Raw genomic sequence first — 20,649 nt, 5'->3', positions numbered from 1 at the left:
GTTAAATGACAGTACCTCTTTTTTTAGAGAAGCAAATGCCTCTGATATCTTTCATAAAAGAGCTGCTGTGCATTGTTTTAAAATATGCAGGCCCAGGAGTAGAAAAAAGATGCCCTGGCATTCTCAGACAGATTAAGTTATTCTTCTGCTTGGACAGTGTGTATTCTCATGTTAGTTCCCATCAACTTTATCTGCAGAGTAAGTTCGGATGTCGTTCAAGAGCTTGGGCAGAAGTACCAGCGAGTGATGAGACAATGCCGAAGGTAGCAGTGCGATTCGAGCACACTGTTGAGCCAAGGAGAGACCTCCATCCGCGCTCCTGGGGAAAGAACAAGCTACAAGGTGAAGTGCATGACCTGGAAATGGAACTGAACATGAGTTCACTGATTGGGCTTGCTGATTTTATTGAAGATGAAATTATACCAGAAGCTGTTCCCATGGAGGTTTGTAAAGTGTATACTTGTTTGTAATTTTATTATTTACATTTATTATTCAGCTGATTGTAAGAAACAAAATCACTAACTAATATTCTGGCTTTGTTGATTTTTAAATGTAGCTGTGACTTTAAAAATTTCATGTAGTTGTTGTTATAATTAGCTGTTTATCATCCACTGATTGAAAAAATCCTTTTCTAAAATTTTCCATCCAGGTACTGTTGCCTGTATCCTGATGCTGTCTGCTTAACATACAGTAGATTGTGCCACATTGGCCAATCCTTTATTTGCTCACCTCATCTCTTGTCCTTTCACTAACACATTTGTTTATTGTAATGTGTTTTTCCCCCTCTGTACTGCTTTCAACTTATGTTAGATATATTTCAAGTTGTATATACTTAAGTTTTGTGTTTCTGTAGGATTGCTTAGAACTGACACTGCACATTAATTATTTTTAGACACATTGAGTTGTTAATTCAAAAATATTATCCCAGTTCCCCAGATGATCATCCAGCTATTTCTCCACTCATATTTATTTATTTTAGTGTATATTTACACTTTTTGTTTCAACTGCTGTAACTACATGAATTTATTAATTGTAAAGGGGTTCTCTTATTCCTCACTGTCTTGCTCGAATATATGTACTAGGCATCATTTTGGTTTACTGCAGTTAATTTGCACTCATACCCCTAATACTTGTTCTGCTGAGTTTTATCTTGTTGTAGTTCTTTTACAATTGAAGCAAAAATAAAATTAAAAAGTTAAAAACACACACTAGCGTCCACAAATCATAAATGGTTCAGATAATATCCCCTTACACCTACTTCTCCTTCATACCAGTTCATTAATTTAGAAACATGCCAACACATTAGAGCAAAGTGTTGTTAAAATCAAGTTATATTGTCATCCAGTTCCTATAACATTTCCAAATTATTCTATTTCTGAGGATCTACTATCGACATTCCCTAATAAACTGACTTTTTCCATTTAATTTCTATTTTCTCAACAGGAATTACCATGTATGTTATCAAATTAAAGTCAATATTTTTTAAAGGAAAAACAATAAATTCAAGATGCCGTGGCACCTCATATTGATCACTGCTTTTTTCCCTGCATCCTCATTTACCCATTTCTAAAGACAGTTTTTCCTTATTCTCCTTAAATTTCATTTTTATTCAAATGGACATTTATCTAAGTGACACAGTGGCACAGAATACATTACAACACATCCATAACTTATTGAATGAAAGCAAAACAATAATAAAATGATTAATTATGAAATTCCAGTATGAGAATAACATAAAATAACATAGTACTTATGAACAATCAGCAATAGGATTTAGTATGTGTTACAAATTTTAATAACTGAAAGAGAACTTGTCAGTTGTAGATGATTTCTGCCAACAGTCATGGTATTTTCCTGAAATGATTTGGGAAAACCAAAGGAAACTCATGTCAGGATGACTGGAACAGATAAGGTGATCTAGATTCCATTCCAAGTGTTTCATTGTCCACTTTCTTCATGTGTCAGGGTTTTGGGAGGGTAAGGGGGTTGTACTAATCATAATGGACCTCCTGGAGGCCAAACTGATCATGTGGAGATGGTTGCATACTCTTTGGATCAACCCAACCATCCTAGTTGCCTTCAAAAGGGGAGTTAGTAGCTTATTTACTTTTGCCTTGAGATATCTACAAACCATAATTTGTTTGTAACGGTCATCAGCTGGTGTTGTTGACTACAGGTGACCAATATGAAGTAGGTGTTCAATATTTTGTGTCTTACAATAGCAATCAAATGGTTAAATGACACTTTTGTGGTGTACCCCAATTTGTTAAGCAACTTCCTATGCTGACAGCCTTCCTTAGCATAAAGTAATAAAGTAACAATGCACAAGTGGTTTAAGCTTTAAATGTCCCTTTAAGGCATGTTTGTGACAACAATGCCCAGAAACCTCATAGTCCCATTCATAATTGGAGACGCAGTTGCACTACTTAGTGAGAGTGAGACAATTTTTTTATTTATTTTTGTATTTTTTGTAATTTTATTTTTTTATATAGCCTATTCAAAACACCCATACACATGTGTGTGTGTGTGTGTGTGTGTGTGTGTGTGTGTGTGTGTGTGTGTGTTTGAGAGAGAGAGAGAGAGAGAGAGAGAGAGAGAGAGAGAGAGAGTCTTAAAGAGGATATGTGGTGGAGAAATTTGAGGGCTTAAACTGGGTATGTGGTGGAGAAATGCAAGGTGCATTTGAAGCATAGAAAGAGCAACAGTTAAGAAACATGTCTGTATATTCTGGAGAAATGGCTGGTACCATGCAGGACATGAGAATGGTATGATGGGGAAAAACACTAACGAGTGGAGTTTACAGATGAAGAAAAAGAGCCAAGCAAAGAAAGACACATCTCTGTAGATGGAGAAGAAACTGAACAAAGGAAGTGCAGAATTGTTGGCTGGAAACAGTAGGGTGAAATTGGATGGGAATAAGAGAGGGTTAGGAAACAGGCTAGAGAAGAGTGACACATGAGGGGTTGTGGCAACAAAGAATAAGTTTCAAGGAGAATTTCCGCTTGCACAAATAAGAAAAACTGAAACAGTGGGGAAGGGGGGTTAAGGATCAAAATGTCTTGGGTTGGGAAACAGTTCCTCAATTAACTGCTTTATGTTGAGCAACAAGTTCCATAATTGGGTGTTCTAGTTTAGCCGCGACCACAGTTTGTCAGCAGCCACTCATCCGATTATATGGTTTGTTTGTGGCCACCCATATAAAACATTATTCAGAAGATGCAGTGAAAATCATATATTTTGTTGCTGCTTTGTCAGGTAGTCCTGCTTCTACTGGAGTAGGAAATACCAGTGACAGGCTAAGAATAGAAGGAAGTGAACAAATGTATGAGGCAGGTCTTGCAGCTCTGTCGTCCACAAATATGTACTATAGGACAGGGGTTGGAAACAGTTATGGTATAAGAATGGAGACAGATTTTATGTAAGTTGGGTGGGCAATGGGATGTTTATTGAGCAGGAAGCGTGAAGGATGATGTGAAGAGTATTTCTCATTTCAAGACATGATGAGAGGCAGTTAGAACTATTCAGAGAACACAGATCAGTTCTTACAGGCTTGGATGGTTTCACATGATGAAGGAGGTGCTCCTTTGTGACTGGTCCACAGTTGTGTGTATAGGGTTTGTGGGGATATCTGCTTTTGTACAAGACGAGGAGGGTTATTTGTTGTGTGAAGGCTGTGCAGTTTCTTTGCCATACTGGGAGAGTAAATACTTATCATTACAGACGTAATCTTCACACGTGGCCATACTGTATGTTAGAGACTTGGTGTGCAGAGATGGCAGCTGTCAAAGTGAAGTAATTGTGATTGGTAGGATTGGTGTGTACAGAGGAGGTGAAATTTCAAATCCAGGAAGGTGGCTTACTCAGCTAAAGTACTCTTCCTTCTTTTTCTTTATCATTTCATGCAGTGTGGTTACAGCCTCGTCCATCTTCACTGAAGCCACTATTTCCTGGTTGTGCTACATCTCTCTTTCTGCTCAGTTTATAATTGACTTTTTGTTTAATTAATCGATCTTCTTCCATTCAGTTGATATGCTGTTTCCATTTTATACATCATTGCTCCTTTTTTCATTTGTGTAATATATATTAAGATGTTATCTTATAATATTGTTCTTTATTTGATCACACACACACACACACACACACACACACACACACACACACACACTCATGTGTATGGGTGTTTTGAATAGGCTATATATAAAAAAAAGTTACAAAAAATACAAAAATAAATAAAAAAATTGTCTGACTCTTACTAAGTAGTGCAACTGCACATCATTTAAATTACCTTAAAAATTCAGTGGACTGTATTCTTCGTTTGTCTTAATGTCCAAGTTTACTTCTGTATGTCAGAATAGGGAAGCCATTACTTGTTGAAGTTTAGTGTTGTACACTTCCTTGTCCTGTCGCCCAGTAAATCTTCTCATAAATATATGAGCAGTATTGCCCACAGATCAGTGGATCAAATTTCAATTATGCAATAAGTAGACTTGAAGTATTCCTACTAAGGGTGAGGAGGAGTTTTCCAGAACACGAGCCTTAAATTGTATTTGGAAATATCTCGTTTGTCACTAGAAGTCATCAACTCCTGTGAAGACATATTCCAAATGTATGTCCAGAGTGCCGAACACCTTCTTCAATGGCATAATACTACTTCTTGTTCACTGAATGAATGTTGCTGTCGCTTTTCAAAGAAATTCTTGTTCCCAACTGCACGTCCCATAAAAGAATAAATGTACGGTGATATCAGTATAAGAACCTCAGCTTTTTAACTAAGAGGCTACATGAGTTCCATGAATTACCAACATGTATTTATTTATTTCTGTGGTTATCCATCTCTAGCAAATAATTATTGTAAGGATGTTTTGTCGAAATGTACATGTAAAATTTATTTGAAGTCATGACGAGGAATTGGAACATACAAATACATAACATAAGATAATGCACACAAATAATACAAAGTGATACAGAATAAAATAGAATCTTTATTATAATATGATGTCATATAAAATTATTTGATGGAAAAATTGATCAGGCAATGAACACTGTTGTACGTCTACATAAGTACACCATGTGATCAAAAGTATCTGGACACCTGGCTGAAAATGACTTAGAAGTTCGTGGCGCCCTCCATTGGTAATGCTGGAATTCAGTGTGGTGTTGGCCTTGATGACACCTTCCACTCTTGCAGCCATACATTCAATCAGGTGCTGGAAGGTTTCTTTAGGAATGGCAGCCCATTCTTCACAGAGTGATGTGCTGAGGAGAGGTATCAATGTCGGTCAGTGAGGCCTGGCATGACAGGTGTTCTGTAGGATTCAGGTCAGGACTATGTGCAGGCCAGTCCATTACAGGGATGTTATTGTTGTGTAACCTCTCCGCCACGAGGTGTGCATTATGAACAAGTGCTCAATCGTGTTGAAAGATGCAATCGCCATCCTTGAATTGCTCGTCAACAGTGGGAAGCTAGAAGGTGCTTAAAATATCAGTGTAGTCCTGTGCTGTGATAGTGCCATGCAAAGCAACAAGGCGTGCAAGCCCCATCCATGAAAAACATGACCACACCGTACACCACTGCCTCCGAATTTTATTGTGGCGCTACACACACTGGCAGATGACATCCACCAGGCATTCGCCATACCCACACCCTGCCATCGGATCACCACATTGTGTACCGTGATTCATCGCTCCACACAATGTTTTTCTTCTTTTCAATCATCCAATGTTTACGTTCCTTACACCAAGTGAGGCGTCATTTGGCATTTACCAGCATGATGTGTGGCTTATGAGCAGCTGCTCGAACATGACATGCAAGTTCTTTCACCTCCTGCCTAACTGTCATAGTACTTGCAGTGGATCCTGATGCAGTTTGGAATTCCTGTGTGGTGGTCTGAATAGATGTCTGCCTATTACATATTACAACCCTCTTCAACTGTCGGCGGTCTCTGTCAGTCAACAGATGAGGTCAGCGTGTACGCTTTTGGCTGTACATGTCTCTTCAAGTTTCCACTTCACCATGACATTGGAAACAGTGCACCTACGGATGTTTAGGAGTGTGGAAATCTCGCATACAGACGTATGGCACAAGTGACACCAAATCACCTGACCACATTTGAAGTCCGTGAGTTCTTCGTAGCGCCCCATTCTGCTCTCTCACAATGTCTAATGATGTATTACAATGTAAAAAGCTGAATTGGTGTTACATGTCTCCCTCTTTCTTACAATTTTCCACACTGTAATAACATTTCCTTTTTAAGTATTTGCCAATATTTGCTTCTGTAGTTTATAAATATGGTTGTACACGTGAATCCATTAAAAGAAACGCAGATATTATATGAAGAAAAAAATAATATCGGGTACTTGTCTTCCTCATTTATAATATCTTCCACAGTGTGATAAAATTTGCTTCTTAAATATTTTTCAGTGTTTAAGTCTGTAGTTTCTAGCTTGTAGTTTTGAGCATGGCCCATAATTTATTGTTAAGCTAAGCTTATGACAGGGTGACGTGTAGTCTTATGTATGCTTTGGTTCATAATCATACGTAAAAAAAAAAAAGAAAAAAAAGAAAGAAAATCCTTTAAAAAGTTGCTTTTTGGTTTTTACAGAAGAGGCCTCCTTACTTAACCTTCCAAACCCATAGCTACTCCTACCCAAGCCTAATGATAACCCTAATCATATTCAAATACCTCACAACCTTGGCTTCCATTCAATCCTTAACATATCTGCCAGATCCCTCTCTGGTCTTGAGACATCCATTCTTACTATAAGCCTAACCTTCAGCCCCATTCTCAAATTAACCACCCTACCCTAGGCAAAGATCTCTTCTGATTTACCCAAAATCTCAACTGCAAATACCAATTTACCATCCAGTCCCAAACCACTACCAACAGAGTGAGTACCAAACTCTGCCTGAAAAAGTTCCAGCCCAAATCCCAAATTCTCCTCCTCCTCTTTCCTAAAACCATCCTCCCGATATTCCAAAACTTCCTCACTTTCTGCATTCCCTCTCAATCTTTCCTGAAAAATATCACCAAAACCCCAAACCTTACTTGAGCAAACTCCCAAGCTGTCACCGGCCTGAAAGCAGAAAACACTGTCATCCTCCTCCCTGCATACAAGAGCTCGACTACTGTGGTGCTTGATTGTGAGGAGTATGTGACAGAGGGGCATTGTCAGATCCTGGACATCCCATGATACGAAATTGGCCCGAATCACCCCATTCCTTTCATCCAAACTGAGCCACTGAAAATCCTACTAACCTTAAGTCCTTCACATCTGCTTCCGTGGAACTGCTCACCTCTTCTTATCTCGACACCCCTTCTCTCTACGTACTTCCCAAAATACATAAATAGTAGCTGTCTAGAAAGCCCCCATTGAATGCATGTCAGGACTGGTTGACCAACACATCCAACCCACATCAAAGTGCCTCTCATCTACAAAAAAGACACCAGTCATCTCAAATCCATTCCCTTCTCGAACCCCCCCTAAACACTGTTCAAGTGACCTCACATTTATGCAAACATCTGGCATTCGTTTGATCTCTCAGCCCTAGAACACTACCTCTTCCAATGACCATCTCAAAGTCTTCCTGAAACTTCCTCTGTTGTCATCCTAGCCAACTTACCAATAACTTCTTCAACGAATCTCCTGAGCAGAATCTCCTCCCACACTCTGTCGAATACAGATCCCACATCCAAGGAACTAAAAAAACCCATCATGTCACACAGAACCACCCTAGTCTTCAATACTTCAGTGTTTTACTCTGCCAATACTATAAATTTTTCGTCAAGCCTTGAAATGAGATGTTATCTCCTCGATATCCTCACCACATCACCCACTGTCTCCCCCTGCGGGTTCGGGGGTTAGAATAGGCCCGCGGTATTCCTGCCTGTCGTAAGAGGCGACTAGAAGGAGTCTCAAATATTTCGGCCTTATGTGATGGTCCCCTCTCGGGTTTGACCTCCGTCTTTCTAAATTATTCCGAAGAGCGAGCCAATTGGGGAAGGGCACCTTACATGGTGCACTGTATCCGTCGTGCATTGAGACCTTTAGCCGGCTTTTTCGTCGTTGCAATGGTGTCCCGCTCATTTTCCATCTCTTGGGCGAGGATACATCCCTGGGTGCGATTACCACGCTGCACTCTGCAGTGTTGCTTTTCACTGCGACGACGACCTTGGACAGTTTTGCACCTAAGATCCAGCACGGTAGCCAGTCCTTTGTGGTGAGGCCGCCATGCACCCTGTTGGTTGTAGCCCCCTGACAACACAGGGATCGCTCTACTGATGCCTGCGCCGTTAACTCCCCATGTATGCCAAGGAGTAGATGCCCGTCTCCCTGGGGCATCAGGACTCCCGGCAATGGCCATCCTGCCAGGTGGCTATTGCTGCGGCTGGGTGGCACCCGTGGGGAGGGCCCTTGGTCGGAGTAGGTGGCATCAGGGCGGATGACCCGCAATGAAGCTTGGTACATCATCTCTCACTGGTGGGCCTCCACCAGCAGTCTCTAAGCGATCGAGGTGTAACCTCAGCGGCAAGAAATATGAACCACAATCATTTCCCTCCCTGGCCACTCCATGGGAGGAACGTATGGCAAAGGAAGGCAGTGGAGAATATTCACCCCGGTTCCTTGTGTGTACGCGAGTTGATGGGGAATCGTTTATGTCAACCAAGCCCCAGTTTTTTGTGGAGCATTTAGAGGACAAGTTCGGGGAGGTGGAGGGCTTGTCCAAAATGCGCTCTGGTTCAGTACTCATCAAAACAGCATCCTCTGCCCAGTCACGGAGGTTGCTCAATTGTGACAAGTTGGGGGATGTTTCCGTTAGCATCTCACCGCATAAGAGTCTCAACATGGTCCAGGGTATTATATTCCACAGGGATCTTCTTCTGCAGTCCGACGATGAACTATGTGCCAACCTCGAACGACGAGGTGTTCACTTCGTCCGGCGCATCCATCAGGGTCCGAGGGATAATCAGGTAGCCACCGGTGCCTTCATCTTGGCCTTCGAAGGTGATGTTTTACCCGAAAAGGTCAAGGTGATGGTTTACCGTTGTGATGTGAAGCCATATATCCCTCCTCCGATGCGGTGTTTTAAATGCTGGAAGTTCGGGCACATGTCATCTCGCTGCACTTCCGGCATCACATATCGAGATTGTGGACGTCCTTCGCATCCCAATACTCCCATGTGCTCCGCCTCCCATCTGTGTTAACTGCGGAGAACACCATTCCCCCTGCTCACCGGACTGTCAGGTCTTCCAGAAGGAATGGAAGATAATGGAATATAAGACCCTGGACCGCCTGACCTACACCGAGGCAAGGCGGAAATATGAGCGGCTACATCCTGTGCCCATGACATCTACCTATGCCGCTGCTGCAACACCTGTGCTCGCCCCATCAGTTTCGCGACTTCCAGCCGGATCGATGAGTGGTACACCTCCTCCTGCCCCCTTGCCAGTGGGGGGCTCTACCCACCCGGTTGCTCCTGCACCACCTACCTCAGGAGCAACGTCATCCCCCCCATCAGGGACATCCGTCCCTGCTTTTAAGCCGGAAAAGTGTCCAACTTCTTCGGCTTCTCACGCTCGCAAGAGGTCCCTTGGGTCCCTCCCTTCCCAGGTTTCCACCAGTGGGAAGGCTGAGGACCGACAGTGGCGTAAGTGCCCACAATCAGCTGGTCAAAAGGCTTCACGATCCTCCTCAGTCCTGGAGACTGAATCGGTGAAGCCCTCCCAGCCCGTTAAACCCAAGGAGCAGCGTGAGAAATCCAAGAAGAAGAGCTCTAAGCCCAAGGAACTCGCGGTGGCAGCTACCCCACCGCAACCTTCCAGCTCTGCGTCTGAGGACGAGGTGGAGATTCTGGCGTCTGCTGAGGACCTCGATCTCGCCGGTCCCTCAGCCGCCATGGATAGCACTAGCACGGGTGCTCAGTCGGAGGCAGCAGGTGACCCAGCGGCGTAATCTGCCTTCCCAGTCCCGTCATGCCTTTCACAGACATGGAAAATACCATCCTCCAGTGGAACTGCAGCGGTTTCTTCCACCATCTCGCTGAGCTCCGGCAGCTTATCAGCCTTCACCCTTTCTTCTGCATTGCCCTTCAGGAAACTTGGTTTCCAGCGATGCGAACCCCCGCCCTCTGAGGCTATCGGGGTTATTATAAGAACCGAGCAGCTTATGAGAGGGTGTCTGGTGGCGTCTGCATCTATGTCTTTCACTCTCTTCACAGCGAGTCTGTCCCTCTACAAACAGCTTTAGAGGCTGTCGCTGTTAGGGTGTGGACGCCACAGGCTATTACCGTCTGCAGTCTTTACCTTCCACCGGATGGTGATGTCGCGCAGCGTTAGCTGGCTGCACTGCTAGCCCAATTGCCGTCACCTTTCTTCTTACTGGGTGACTTTAACGCCCATAACCCTCTGTGGGGTGGGTCAGTGGCAACAGGTCGAGGCGCCACCATTGAGCATTTATTGGAACAGCTCGATCTTTCACTCTTAAATGATGGTTCCTTTACACACTTCAGCGTGGCGCACGGCACGTACTCCGCCATCGACCTTTCGATTTGTAGCCCTCGCCTCTTACCGTCTGTCCAATGGAGTGTACATGACGACCCGTGTGGCAGTGACCACTTTTCGATCCTTCTGTCACTGCCACAACGTCACTCTACTGGGCGCGCCAGCAGATGGGCTATGAATAAGGCTGACTGGGATTTGTTTTCTTCCACTGCCGCTATTGAGCCTCTCTCTAGTGATGACATTGATGCGGTGGTTCAATCGGTCACCACCGGCATCGTTACTGCCGCCGAATCTGCCATTCCCTGTTCTTCTGGGTCCCCTCGGCGGAGGGCTGTGCCTTGGTGGTTGCCTGAGATTGCTGAAGCGATTAAAGATCGCCGGCAGGCACTCCAGTGTCATAAGCGACATCCCTCCATAGACCACCTTATCGCCTTCAAATGGCTGCGTGCGCGGGCCCGCCTCCTTATCCGCCAAGGCAAGAAGGAGTTCTGGGAGCGGTATGTGTCCACCATTGGCCTCCATGTCACTCCATCGCAGGTCTGGGCCAAGATTCGACGCGTCTACGGCTATCGGACCCCTGCCAGCGTCCCTGCGCTCTCACTGAATGGAGCAGTTTGTACTGACTCCGACGTCATTGCAAACCGCTTAGCAGAGCATTTTGCTATGAGTTCCACTTCTGCGAATTACCCGCAGGCCTTCCGCTCCATTAAAGAGCAGATGGAATGTCGGAACCTTTCTTTTCGCACAAACACTTCTGAATCCTACAACGCTCCATTCAGTGAGTGGGAATTTCACAGTGCCCTTGCCGCTTGCCCCGATACCGCTCCCGGGCCCGATCGCATCCACTGTCAGATGCTGACACACCTTTCAGTGGACTGCAAGCGACGCCTCCTCGACCTTTACAACCGTCTCTGGGTCGAGGGTGAGTTTCCGTCGCAATGGCGGGAGAGCATTGTCATCCCCGTTTTGAAACCGGGCAAGAGCCCTTTGGAGGTGGACAGCTACCGCCCCATTAGCCTCACCAACGTTCTTTGCAAGCTTCTCGAACGGATGGTGAGCCGGCGCTTGAATTGGGTACTGGAGTCTCGGGGCCTTCTGGCTCCGTGTCAGGGTGGGTTCCGTAAAGGCCGCTCCGCTGCCGACAATCTGGTGAGCCTGGAGTCGGCCATCCGTACTGCCTTTGCCCGCCGTCAGCACCTGGTCGCTGTCTTTTTCGACATGCGGAAGGTGTACGATACGACATGGTGTCATCACATCCTTTCTACGCTTCATGGATGGGTTCTTCGGGGCCCTCTGCCGATTTTTATCCGCAATTTCCTGTCGTATCGTACCTTCCGCGTGCAAGTCGCAGCCTCATATAGTTTCTCCCACATCCAGGAGAACGGCGTGCCGCAGGGTTCTGTTTTAAGTGTCTGCCTGTTTTTAATAGCCATTAACGGGCTCGCTGCAGCCGTGGGAAATTCTGTCTCCGCTTCCCTGTATGCTGACGACTTCTGCCTTTACTACAGCTCTACTGGCATTGCAGCTGTTGAACGTCAGCTACAAGGGTGCTATCCGCAAGGCGCAGTCTTGGGCTGTAGCTCATGGGTTCCAGTTTTCGGCAGCCAAGACCTGCGTTATGCATTTCTGCTGGCGACGTACTGTCCACCCGGAGCCACAGCTTTCTCTTAATGGCGAACTTCTTTCAGTGGTGGAATCACACAGGTTTTTGAGGGTGGTTTTCGATGCCCGGTTGACTTGGCTGCCTCATATCCGGCAGCTCAAACAGGCGTGTTGGCGGCATCTCAATGCTCTGCGATGTTTGAGCCACACCCGCTGGGGCACCGACCGATCTACCCTGTTCCGGCTCTACCAGGCGTTAATCCAGTCTCGTCTGGATTGTGGGAGCCTGGCTTATGGCTCAGCTTCCCCATCTGCATAGCGGGTGCGGGACCCAATCCTCCATAGCGGGATACGCCTTGCCACTGGTGCTTTCCGCACCAGCTCTGTGGACAGCATACTAGTGGAGGCAGGTGTCCCTCCACTGCGGTCACGACGCCAACAATTACTGGCTGCTTATGCTGCCCATGTTTTTAGCTTGCCCGGGCATCCAAATTACCGTATCCTGTTCCCGCAGTCAGTCGTCCATCTGCCAGACCGTCGGTCCCGGTCGGGTTGTCTGATCGCCGTACGCATCAAGGAGCTTTTCTCCGGGCTTGGGTTTTTCCCTGTTCCACCTCCTTTCCGGGCACCTCTGCGTACACCCCCGTGGTGTGTTCCTCGCCCTTGCCTTCGGTTCGACTTGGCACAGGGCTCGAAGGACTCAGTCCCTCCAGAGACCTTCCGCCGCCGCTTTTATTCCATCCTGGCCACGTATCAGGGCTCTGGAATTGTTTACACTGACGGTTCGATGGTTGCTGGTCGTGTCGGGTATGCGCTAACTCTAGGGGACCATTCCGAACAACGTTCCTTGCCGGATGGCTGCAGCGTTTACACTGCTGAGCTGGTCGCCATCTTTCGTGCCCTAGAGTATATCAGCTCCTGCTCAGGTGAGTCCTTCATTATCTGTAGCGATTCCCTGAGCGGTTTACGAGCTCTCGACCAGTGTTTCCCTCGTTCTCGTCTGGTGATGGCTATCCATGAGTCCCTGCATACTCTTGCGCGTTGCGGCCGCTCTGTGGTCTTCGTGTGGACCCCAGGCCATGTTGGGATACCTGGCAATGAGACTGTTGACCGCCTGGGGAAAGAGGCCACTAGTAAATCATCTCTGGAGATTGGCCTCCCGGAGACTGATTTGCGGGCAGTCTTACGCCGCGAAGTTCTTTCGGTTTGGAACGCTGAATGGCGCAATCTGCCCACGCCCAACAAACTCCGTCCAATCAAGGCGACGACGACTGTGTGGCAGTCGTCCATGCAGGTCTCCCGCAAGGAGTCTGTTGTCCTCTGCCGGCTGCGCATTGGGCACACTCGGCTTACGCACGGCCACTTATTGCGCCGTGAGGACGCACCTCTATGTCGCTGCGGCTCCATTTTATCTGTGGTCCATTTTTTATTAGAGTGTCCGCTTTTAGCTGTGCTCAGGCAGTCGTTCGCACTGCCTGACACGCTCCCTGCCCTTTTAACAGATGACTCTCCTATGGCTGACTTAGTTTTACGTTTTATTCGGGCAGGGGATTTTTATCATTTAATCTAAGTGTTTCTGTTTTATTGTTTTGTGTTGATTCTGGCCTTTGCCCTCCAGTTTTAAACTGATTTTTTAATGTGTTTTATGTGGTTGGCTTTTCCCTTTTTATTTCAATGGTCGGCCAACCACCGTCACACTCTGTGTGCTTTTAGTTCGTTTTGTCTGGTCTTTGTCTCAGTTTCTCTTGTTCTGTGTCGTCTGTGCTCTATTCTTTTAATCGTTTTTCTTCTCTGTGGGTGTTTTTAGTACTTGGAAAAAGGGACCGATGACCGTAGTAGTCTGGTCCCTTTAATCCCACAAACCAACCAGTCACCCACTGTCACTGTCTGTCACACTCCTAACCTCAGTAATAACCTTGTGAAACCAGACCATTACCCCTAACCATTGTTCCTACACCTGTAATGGGTCCCTGCTATAACTTGCCCCGTGCACCCACCCACAACCACTTACTCTATATTCACCATCCATAAACAGCACAGTATCAAATGTAGAGCAACTTGATTAACCATGCTCCCCCCTCCACCTATCTTCTCAATCTGTCCTTATCATCTCTGAACTGAAAATGCCTCAGTGCTTACCATTCTAACATTAGATGCTCTCTCTGGTGCCTCCCACTTCCTGCTCCTCTATCCTGGTCGTCACCACAGATAAAGCTCTCAAGTCGAAGTGACCTGTCCTTCCTTTTTAACATTCCCCATTCCTTGGAGAACAAACTATTATTTCTGAAAGCTAGGAGGTGTATCACATTTACTTTTACATGTCTGTTTTGGCAGCACTTTCGCCTCCTGAAGGTAAGTATTGGCTAGCAAAATTGTCTCATGATTTATTAGTCATCTCGATTTAATATTCATATTCATTTGATACAAGTAAAAAGAAAACAAGTTAATGTGGCACATTTAAATATTAAAGAGGAAATATTGCAGTTTCTAGATGTGCTTTTGTGATAAATCTCATTTGGTCATGTAGCGTGTAAAGTGTGAGGAGAATGAGCTTTTAGTGGAACTCAGATTGCATAGTGCCTCTAATTTAGTTGCGTATTGTTAATTATCACAAAGACATAATTAACGTTTTATATATAGGAATTATTACATAGGTATGTGTTAAGCAAATCGTAAATGTATTAATTCGTGTGGGACGCTCTGCATAATACACTAATATTTCATAAAAATTGCTTCAGGAATTTTAAATTTTTTTTGCTTTATATGACTGATAGGCTAATCTGACTTTTTAAGAAACATTACATATTAACATTTCTATGATAACTTTGTACATGTTTCAGTGTTTAACTATTTGATTTTTATGTATCTTTCACTTATCAGTTTGGTGTGCAGAATGTAAAATTGCAATTGAATGATGATCGCCCGCCTTCTAGCATAACTTCTCCCAGCCCTGTTCCAGTGAACTTAAAGATAGTTGATATATTGTTAAAAAATGACAGCAACAGAGTTTTGACTGTGGAATCAAGAAGTGATATTTCAGGAATGAGCAAGAGTGTCAATACTAACATTGGTGAGTAGTATTCTAATTAAAATTTGATGTTTGTTGTTGGTGTTAAATTATCTTGTATACTGATCTGTGCTAGAAATAATAGGGATTTAATAGTTATCCTGGATTTTCAGCCCTTATGGTTCTGATTTTCTCAAGTACTAGTTCAGGTAAAATAGCATAAACTGGAAGAAAACCATAGCCAGCCTCTTTATGTTTTCTTCATTTGAGGTCCTGTATCTAGTTTCAATCCAGTGTGGCTCATATTCTGATGGATCTGCTTTTCTGCAGGCTAATGTACACCAAACATGCCACTTGTAATTGTTTGTAGTAACCTATATGTCTGCTTGTGACTGTGTATGTGCGGATGGATATGTATGTGTGTGCGAGTGTACACCCGTCCTTTTTTTCTCCCTAAGGTAAGTCTTTCCGCTCCCGGGATTGGAATGACTCCTTACCCTCTCCCTTAAAACCCACTTCCTTTTGTCTTTCCCTCTCCTTCCCTCTTTCCTGACGAAGCAACCGTTTGTTGACGTAGGAAAAATATATCTAAAAACAAAGATGATGTGACTTACCAAATGAAAGTGCTGGCAGGTCGACAGACACACAAACATACACACAAAATTCAAGCTTTCGCAACAAACTGTTGCCTCATCAGGAAAGAGGGAAGGAGAGGGAAAGACGAAAGGATGTGGGTTTTGAGGGAGAGGGTAAGGAGTCATTCCAATCCCGGGAGCGGAAAGACTTACCTTAGGGGGAAAAAAGGACGGGTATACACTCGCGCACACACACACATATCCATCCACACATATACAGACACAAGCAGACATATTTAAAACCCACATCCTTTTGTCTTTCCCTCTCCTTCCCTCTTTCCTGATGAGGCAACAGTTTGTTGCGAAAGCTTGAATTTGTGTGTATGTTTGTGTTTGTTTGTGTGTCTGTCGACCTGCCAGCACTTTCATTTGGTAAGTCACATCATCTTTGTTTTTTTTTTTATATATATATATATATATATATATATATATATATATATATATATATTAGGGAAACATTCCACGCCGGAAAAACATATTTAAAAACAAAGATGATGTGACTTACCATACGAAAGCGCTGGCAGGTCGATAGAAACACAAACAGACACATACATACACACAAAATTCTAGCTTTCGCAACCAATGGTTGCTTCGTCAGGAAAGAGGGAAGGAGAGGGAAAGACGAAAGGATGTGGGTTTTAAGGGAGAGGGTAAGGAGTCATTCCAATCCCGGGAGCGGAAAGACTTACCTTAGGGGGAAAAAAGGACAGGTATACACTCGCACACACTCACATATCCATCCGCACATACACAGACACAAGCAGACATTTGTCTGTGTATGTGCGGATGGATATGTGTGTGTGTGTGCGAGTGTATACCTGTCCTTTTTTCCCCCTAAGGTAAGTCTTTCCGCTCCCGGGATTGGAATGACTCCTTACCCTCTCCCTTAAAACCCACATCCTTTCGTCTTTCCCTCTCCTTCCCTCTTTCCTGACGAAGCAACCATTGGTTGCGAAGGCTAGAATTTTGTGTGTATGTATGTGTCTGTTTGTGTTTCTATCGACCTGCCAGTGCTTCGTATGGTAAGTCACATCATCTTTGTTTTTATATATATATATATATATATATATATATATAATCAAAATATGTCATTGTAAATGTGGGTTGTAGTCACAGGAGGAAACGTCACAACAGATACAGAACTGTTTTGGAAGGGATTACCAGGTAACAAGTATTTAAAGCCAGTGATATCACCTGTGATTTAAGCTCATTAGGGAAGAATCTTGGAAAAGAAGATCACTTAATAATAGTGAGGTGTGCAGTTTGGACCATAAACCTAATTTATACATTTGAGGATGACATCAGGCACATTGTTGAGAATGTTCCTCACAATATACATATTGTGTTGCTCTTTGAGTGATATGATAAGCCCTGGATGAAGAATTCGGTGGAACATGTTAATGTAGTACTTGGAAATTCTCTCTAGTGAGTGGGACATTCACAAGTTAATGTTTGCTGCAACAGGCAGATGATGTGCTTTGTTAGTGCTGCACATTTAATGATTTTGACCTAGATAAACTCATACTGCAGTGTTCTTCTTTGGTACACCAGTGTAGAAGTGTCCACAGAAACATCTAAGCGAAAAATCCGTGCAATAGGCACATTTGTTTCTATATAAAAGTCAACTTCAGAATTTTCTTTTGTGTGAGACCACATTTACAAGATTCATGTGCCAATTTGAAGTTCTAGAATCGCATATCTTACTATTCATGTTGCTTCTGCATAATCTTTCATTTGATTGCATCAGTACCTGTTTGTATTGTGACATATTGTCAAATTTAAAAACATTCGTAAGTGCTGCAGTAAACTCGTAGTGTTATCATCAGTTGTAGGCTTAAACTTGAGTGTGCTCTTTTAAAATTTTTGAGAACAGTAGGCCTATCCTCATTCAAAGCACTCATTCTCTAACTTCATTGTATAATTACAGGAGAAATAGTTTATTTTTGAGAATTTTTGGATGACTATGAAACTATATTTTACCATTATGAGTGTTTTGGTTACATAATTTATTTCATGGCAAATCAGCATTTGTGGTTCACAGTTACTGGCAAAGACTACACCACTCCTGAACTTCATTGTATATAAGTGCAAATTAAGATGTGTTTTTTTTTTTTTTTTAAATTTTTGGGAGCAGTTATACCCTTTGCATAATCTATGAATAATTTGTAATAAATTGGCATTTGTGATTTAGTTACTGTATCAGATATTCTAAGTAACATATTGTGTTACATCTAGTTTTCCCGTAAAAAGAGTTGTAGCCTTATATGTTATCTACATTAATAACAAATTAACTCTGTTTTCGACTCTGTTAGCAGACTATAGTTAACCACAAACTGATTTAGGAAACTATTAATTTTTAGCACAGGTTTCTTTGTGGCCTTAATAGAAATCTTGCTTTGTGTATTTGCTTCAATTCTAATAGGGGATTAGCAACTTTCTGACTAAGAGATTAAAAGATAATCAGTGGGCTTAAAGTTATTTATTTACTACCTGTAATACATTGCACCAGCCAAAATGCAGCACCACTGTGAATGCTGTTTTCAAACATGGGATGAGTTTATTAATGTTCGTAAGCAGCTGGAAATCACCTTGGCTACTGCCAAAAACTGAGAGCTTCTGCTGCGAATCGATGTGTTGGAAGAGCTCCTGAGAATCGTGTAACCTGTGATACCGGTACCAGAGGTACCCCAAGTACAATCCTCACCTGTGAATACTGTCTCCTGTGCAGAATCTGTCATTAAGATTTTTTTGAAAACAGCCACAAGTCACAGTTTTTATTTTTTATTTACTGGTTTCATTCTTCAAATGAATAAAGGCGTCATTAGAATATTCATTTTAAAGTTGGCTGACAACATTAAAGATTGCATTTAAAGTTGGCTGATAGCTCTGAAGATTAAACTGTCTGTACTCTAGTACTTAAACTTATGTTTAAAGTGCAGCAGTAAATGATGACATTGACAGTGCTGTCAACGTCATCATTTACTACAGTACTTATTTGTTCTCCACTCCGTGTGTTTCTCTACACCAGGGACGCCTATTACTACGTTGTCCATACGGGAGTCTGTTTGATGGACAAATGACAGTATACTTGTATGATTCTCCTGCGTGAACAATTTCTGGAACATGAAATTTAAAACTTCGGCTTTCGTTTTGCTATGTTTAACTGTCACACCGGACTGGTCAACAAGTGACTGAATGGATGCGTTAGACCCACTCAGCAATTTTACATAGTACCAGAATTTTCTTGGTTTCTCTGCCAGATCTTTTGCTAAGGTGTGACATTGGTAGTATTTGTATGCCTCGGACGTAGATCTTTTCACAGATTCATGGATCTCAACACTTAACCTTTGTTTGTCATCATTTGCATGTTCCCTTTTGAACCAAAAGTACAGCAGCCACTGCTTTTTCAGCAGTTTCCAAATCTAATTATTAAACCATGGTGAGTCTTTTCCATCCTTAATCCACTTACTAGGCACATAATTGTCCACAGTTTAAAATCTGCTTCAACTTTGCCCATAATTCCACTACATTCATTTTACTGGAAGTGACATCAGTTCACTATCTAAGTGAGATGCTAACAGCTATTTATCTGCTCTTTCTAGCAGGAACGCTCTCCTAGCCTTCTTAGTATGTTTTACAGACTATAAGACAATCTTTTTTCCTTAGAAAAATTGCCTCCAAAGTTCTGGTGCATCTTATACACAAAAATAATATAAAAAAGCCCATATATTCAGTGCTGTGTGAAACCTATGTCTATCTGGTAACATTGGATTCAGTTGACAGCAACAGTGCACTGATGCGATGAACATGAGTTGCAGGTATTCACAAGCTTGCTGACACTGTTGTAGTTGTACATTTCAAGTACACTGATGCTGAAAGTATATTTCATCGAAGTATGTCGTCAAAACCCCAGAACACTGTCTAGCCTACGATGCTTCACTGCTGTATACAGTGCCAGTGAACCTGAATTGAAAGTCATTTGCATTGTCAGTAACGGTACAGTATTTTTGTTAGTAGCTAGTTTCATAATGGAAAAAGTAAAAGGTATTCATATGATGCGGGCAATAAATTGAAAGTAATAGCATGTTCAGAAGAACATGGAGACAGAGCAGCTGAGTGGTATTTTGAAACCCCCCCCCCCCCCCCCCCCTACAAACAGAAAAAGCAATTTGCAATTGGCAAGTTCGTAAAAGACAACTAAAAAAAATTAGGAAGACAAAAAGTGCAAATAGAAGTCTGAATGCAAAATGCCGAAAACTAGATGATGACATATTGAAATGGATTCAAGGACACCGTCAAAATGGCATTGGAATCAATACAAAAATGATTCAAATACACACTCATACGCTAGCACTACAGTGAAACTTAACAGACTTTAAGAGCAGAGTTGGTTGGGGCAACAGCTTTATGAAGCATCATGGACTTAGCATGCAACCCGAAACTGAAGTATCTCAGAAAATGCCACAAGAGTATGAAGAGAAAATATTCAGAAAATGCCACAAGAGTGTGAAGAGAAAATATGGTCTTTCCATTGCTTTATTCTTCAGCTTCAGAAGAAAACCAGTGTGGAATTAAGCCAAATGGCAGATACTGACGAAACTCGTCTGACATTTGGTGTGCTGAGTAACAGAACTTTTGCCATGCCAGGTGCTAAACTGTAATTGTAAAAACAAGTGGACGTGAAAAGATGCACTGCACTGTTGTCCTTTTCATGTTGTGCCGACAGTACTAAACTTAATCCAGTGATCATTTTCAACCACAAAACAATGGCGAAACCTTCTGAAATACTGCCAAATTATGTTGTTCACAAACATGACAAGGGTTGGATGGACAAAATTGGTATGGAATTATGGATTAATAGGGTGTGGGAGAGAGGAAAAGGTGCTTTATTGAAGAAGAGTTCTCT

At 43.1% G+C, this 20,649-nt stretch overlaps 1 protein-coding gene across 1 annotated transcript in view; it reads left to right on the top strand.

Moving 5' to 3' along the window:
• Nucleotides 1-200: 200 nt before the first annotated feature.
• The window catches only part of LOC124804975 (UHRF1-binding protein 1-like), a 57,016-nt gene continuing 36,567 nt past the window's right edge, over nt 201-20,649 (top strand). The window contains exons 1-2 of the mRNA XM_047265366.1: nt 201-443; nt 14,982-15,171. Of these exons, the coding sequence (XP_047121322.1) occupies nt 255-443; nt 14,982-15,171 (379 nt within the window). The 5' untranslated portion in view covers nt 201-254. The remainder of the gene's footprint in view (nt 444-14,981; nt 15,172-20,649) is intronic.

This window comes from Schistocerca piceifrons, chromosome 7 (assembly GCF_021461385.2).
Source record: "Schistocerca piceifrons isolate TAMUIC-IGC-003096 chromosome 7, iqSchPice1.1, whole genome shotgun sequence".
In the NCBI taxonomy this organism is placed as follows: domain Eukaryota; kingdom Metazoa; phylum Arthropoda; class Insecta; order Orthoptera; family Acrididae; genus Schistocerca; species Schistocerca piceifrons.
Note: the sequence above shows the minus strand (reverse complement) of the source record. Positions and strands in the feature narration are given on the sequence as shown.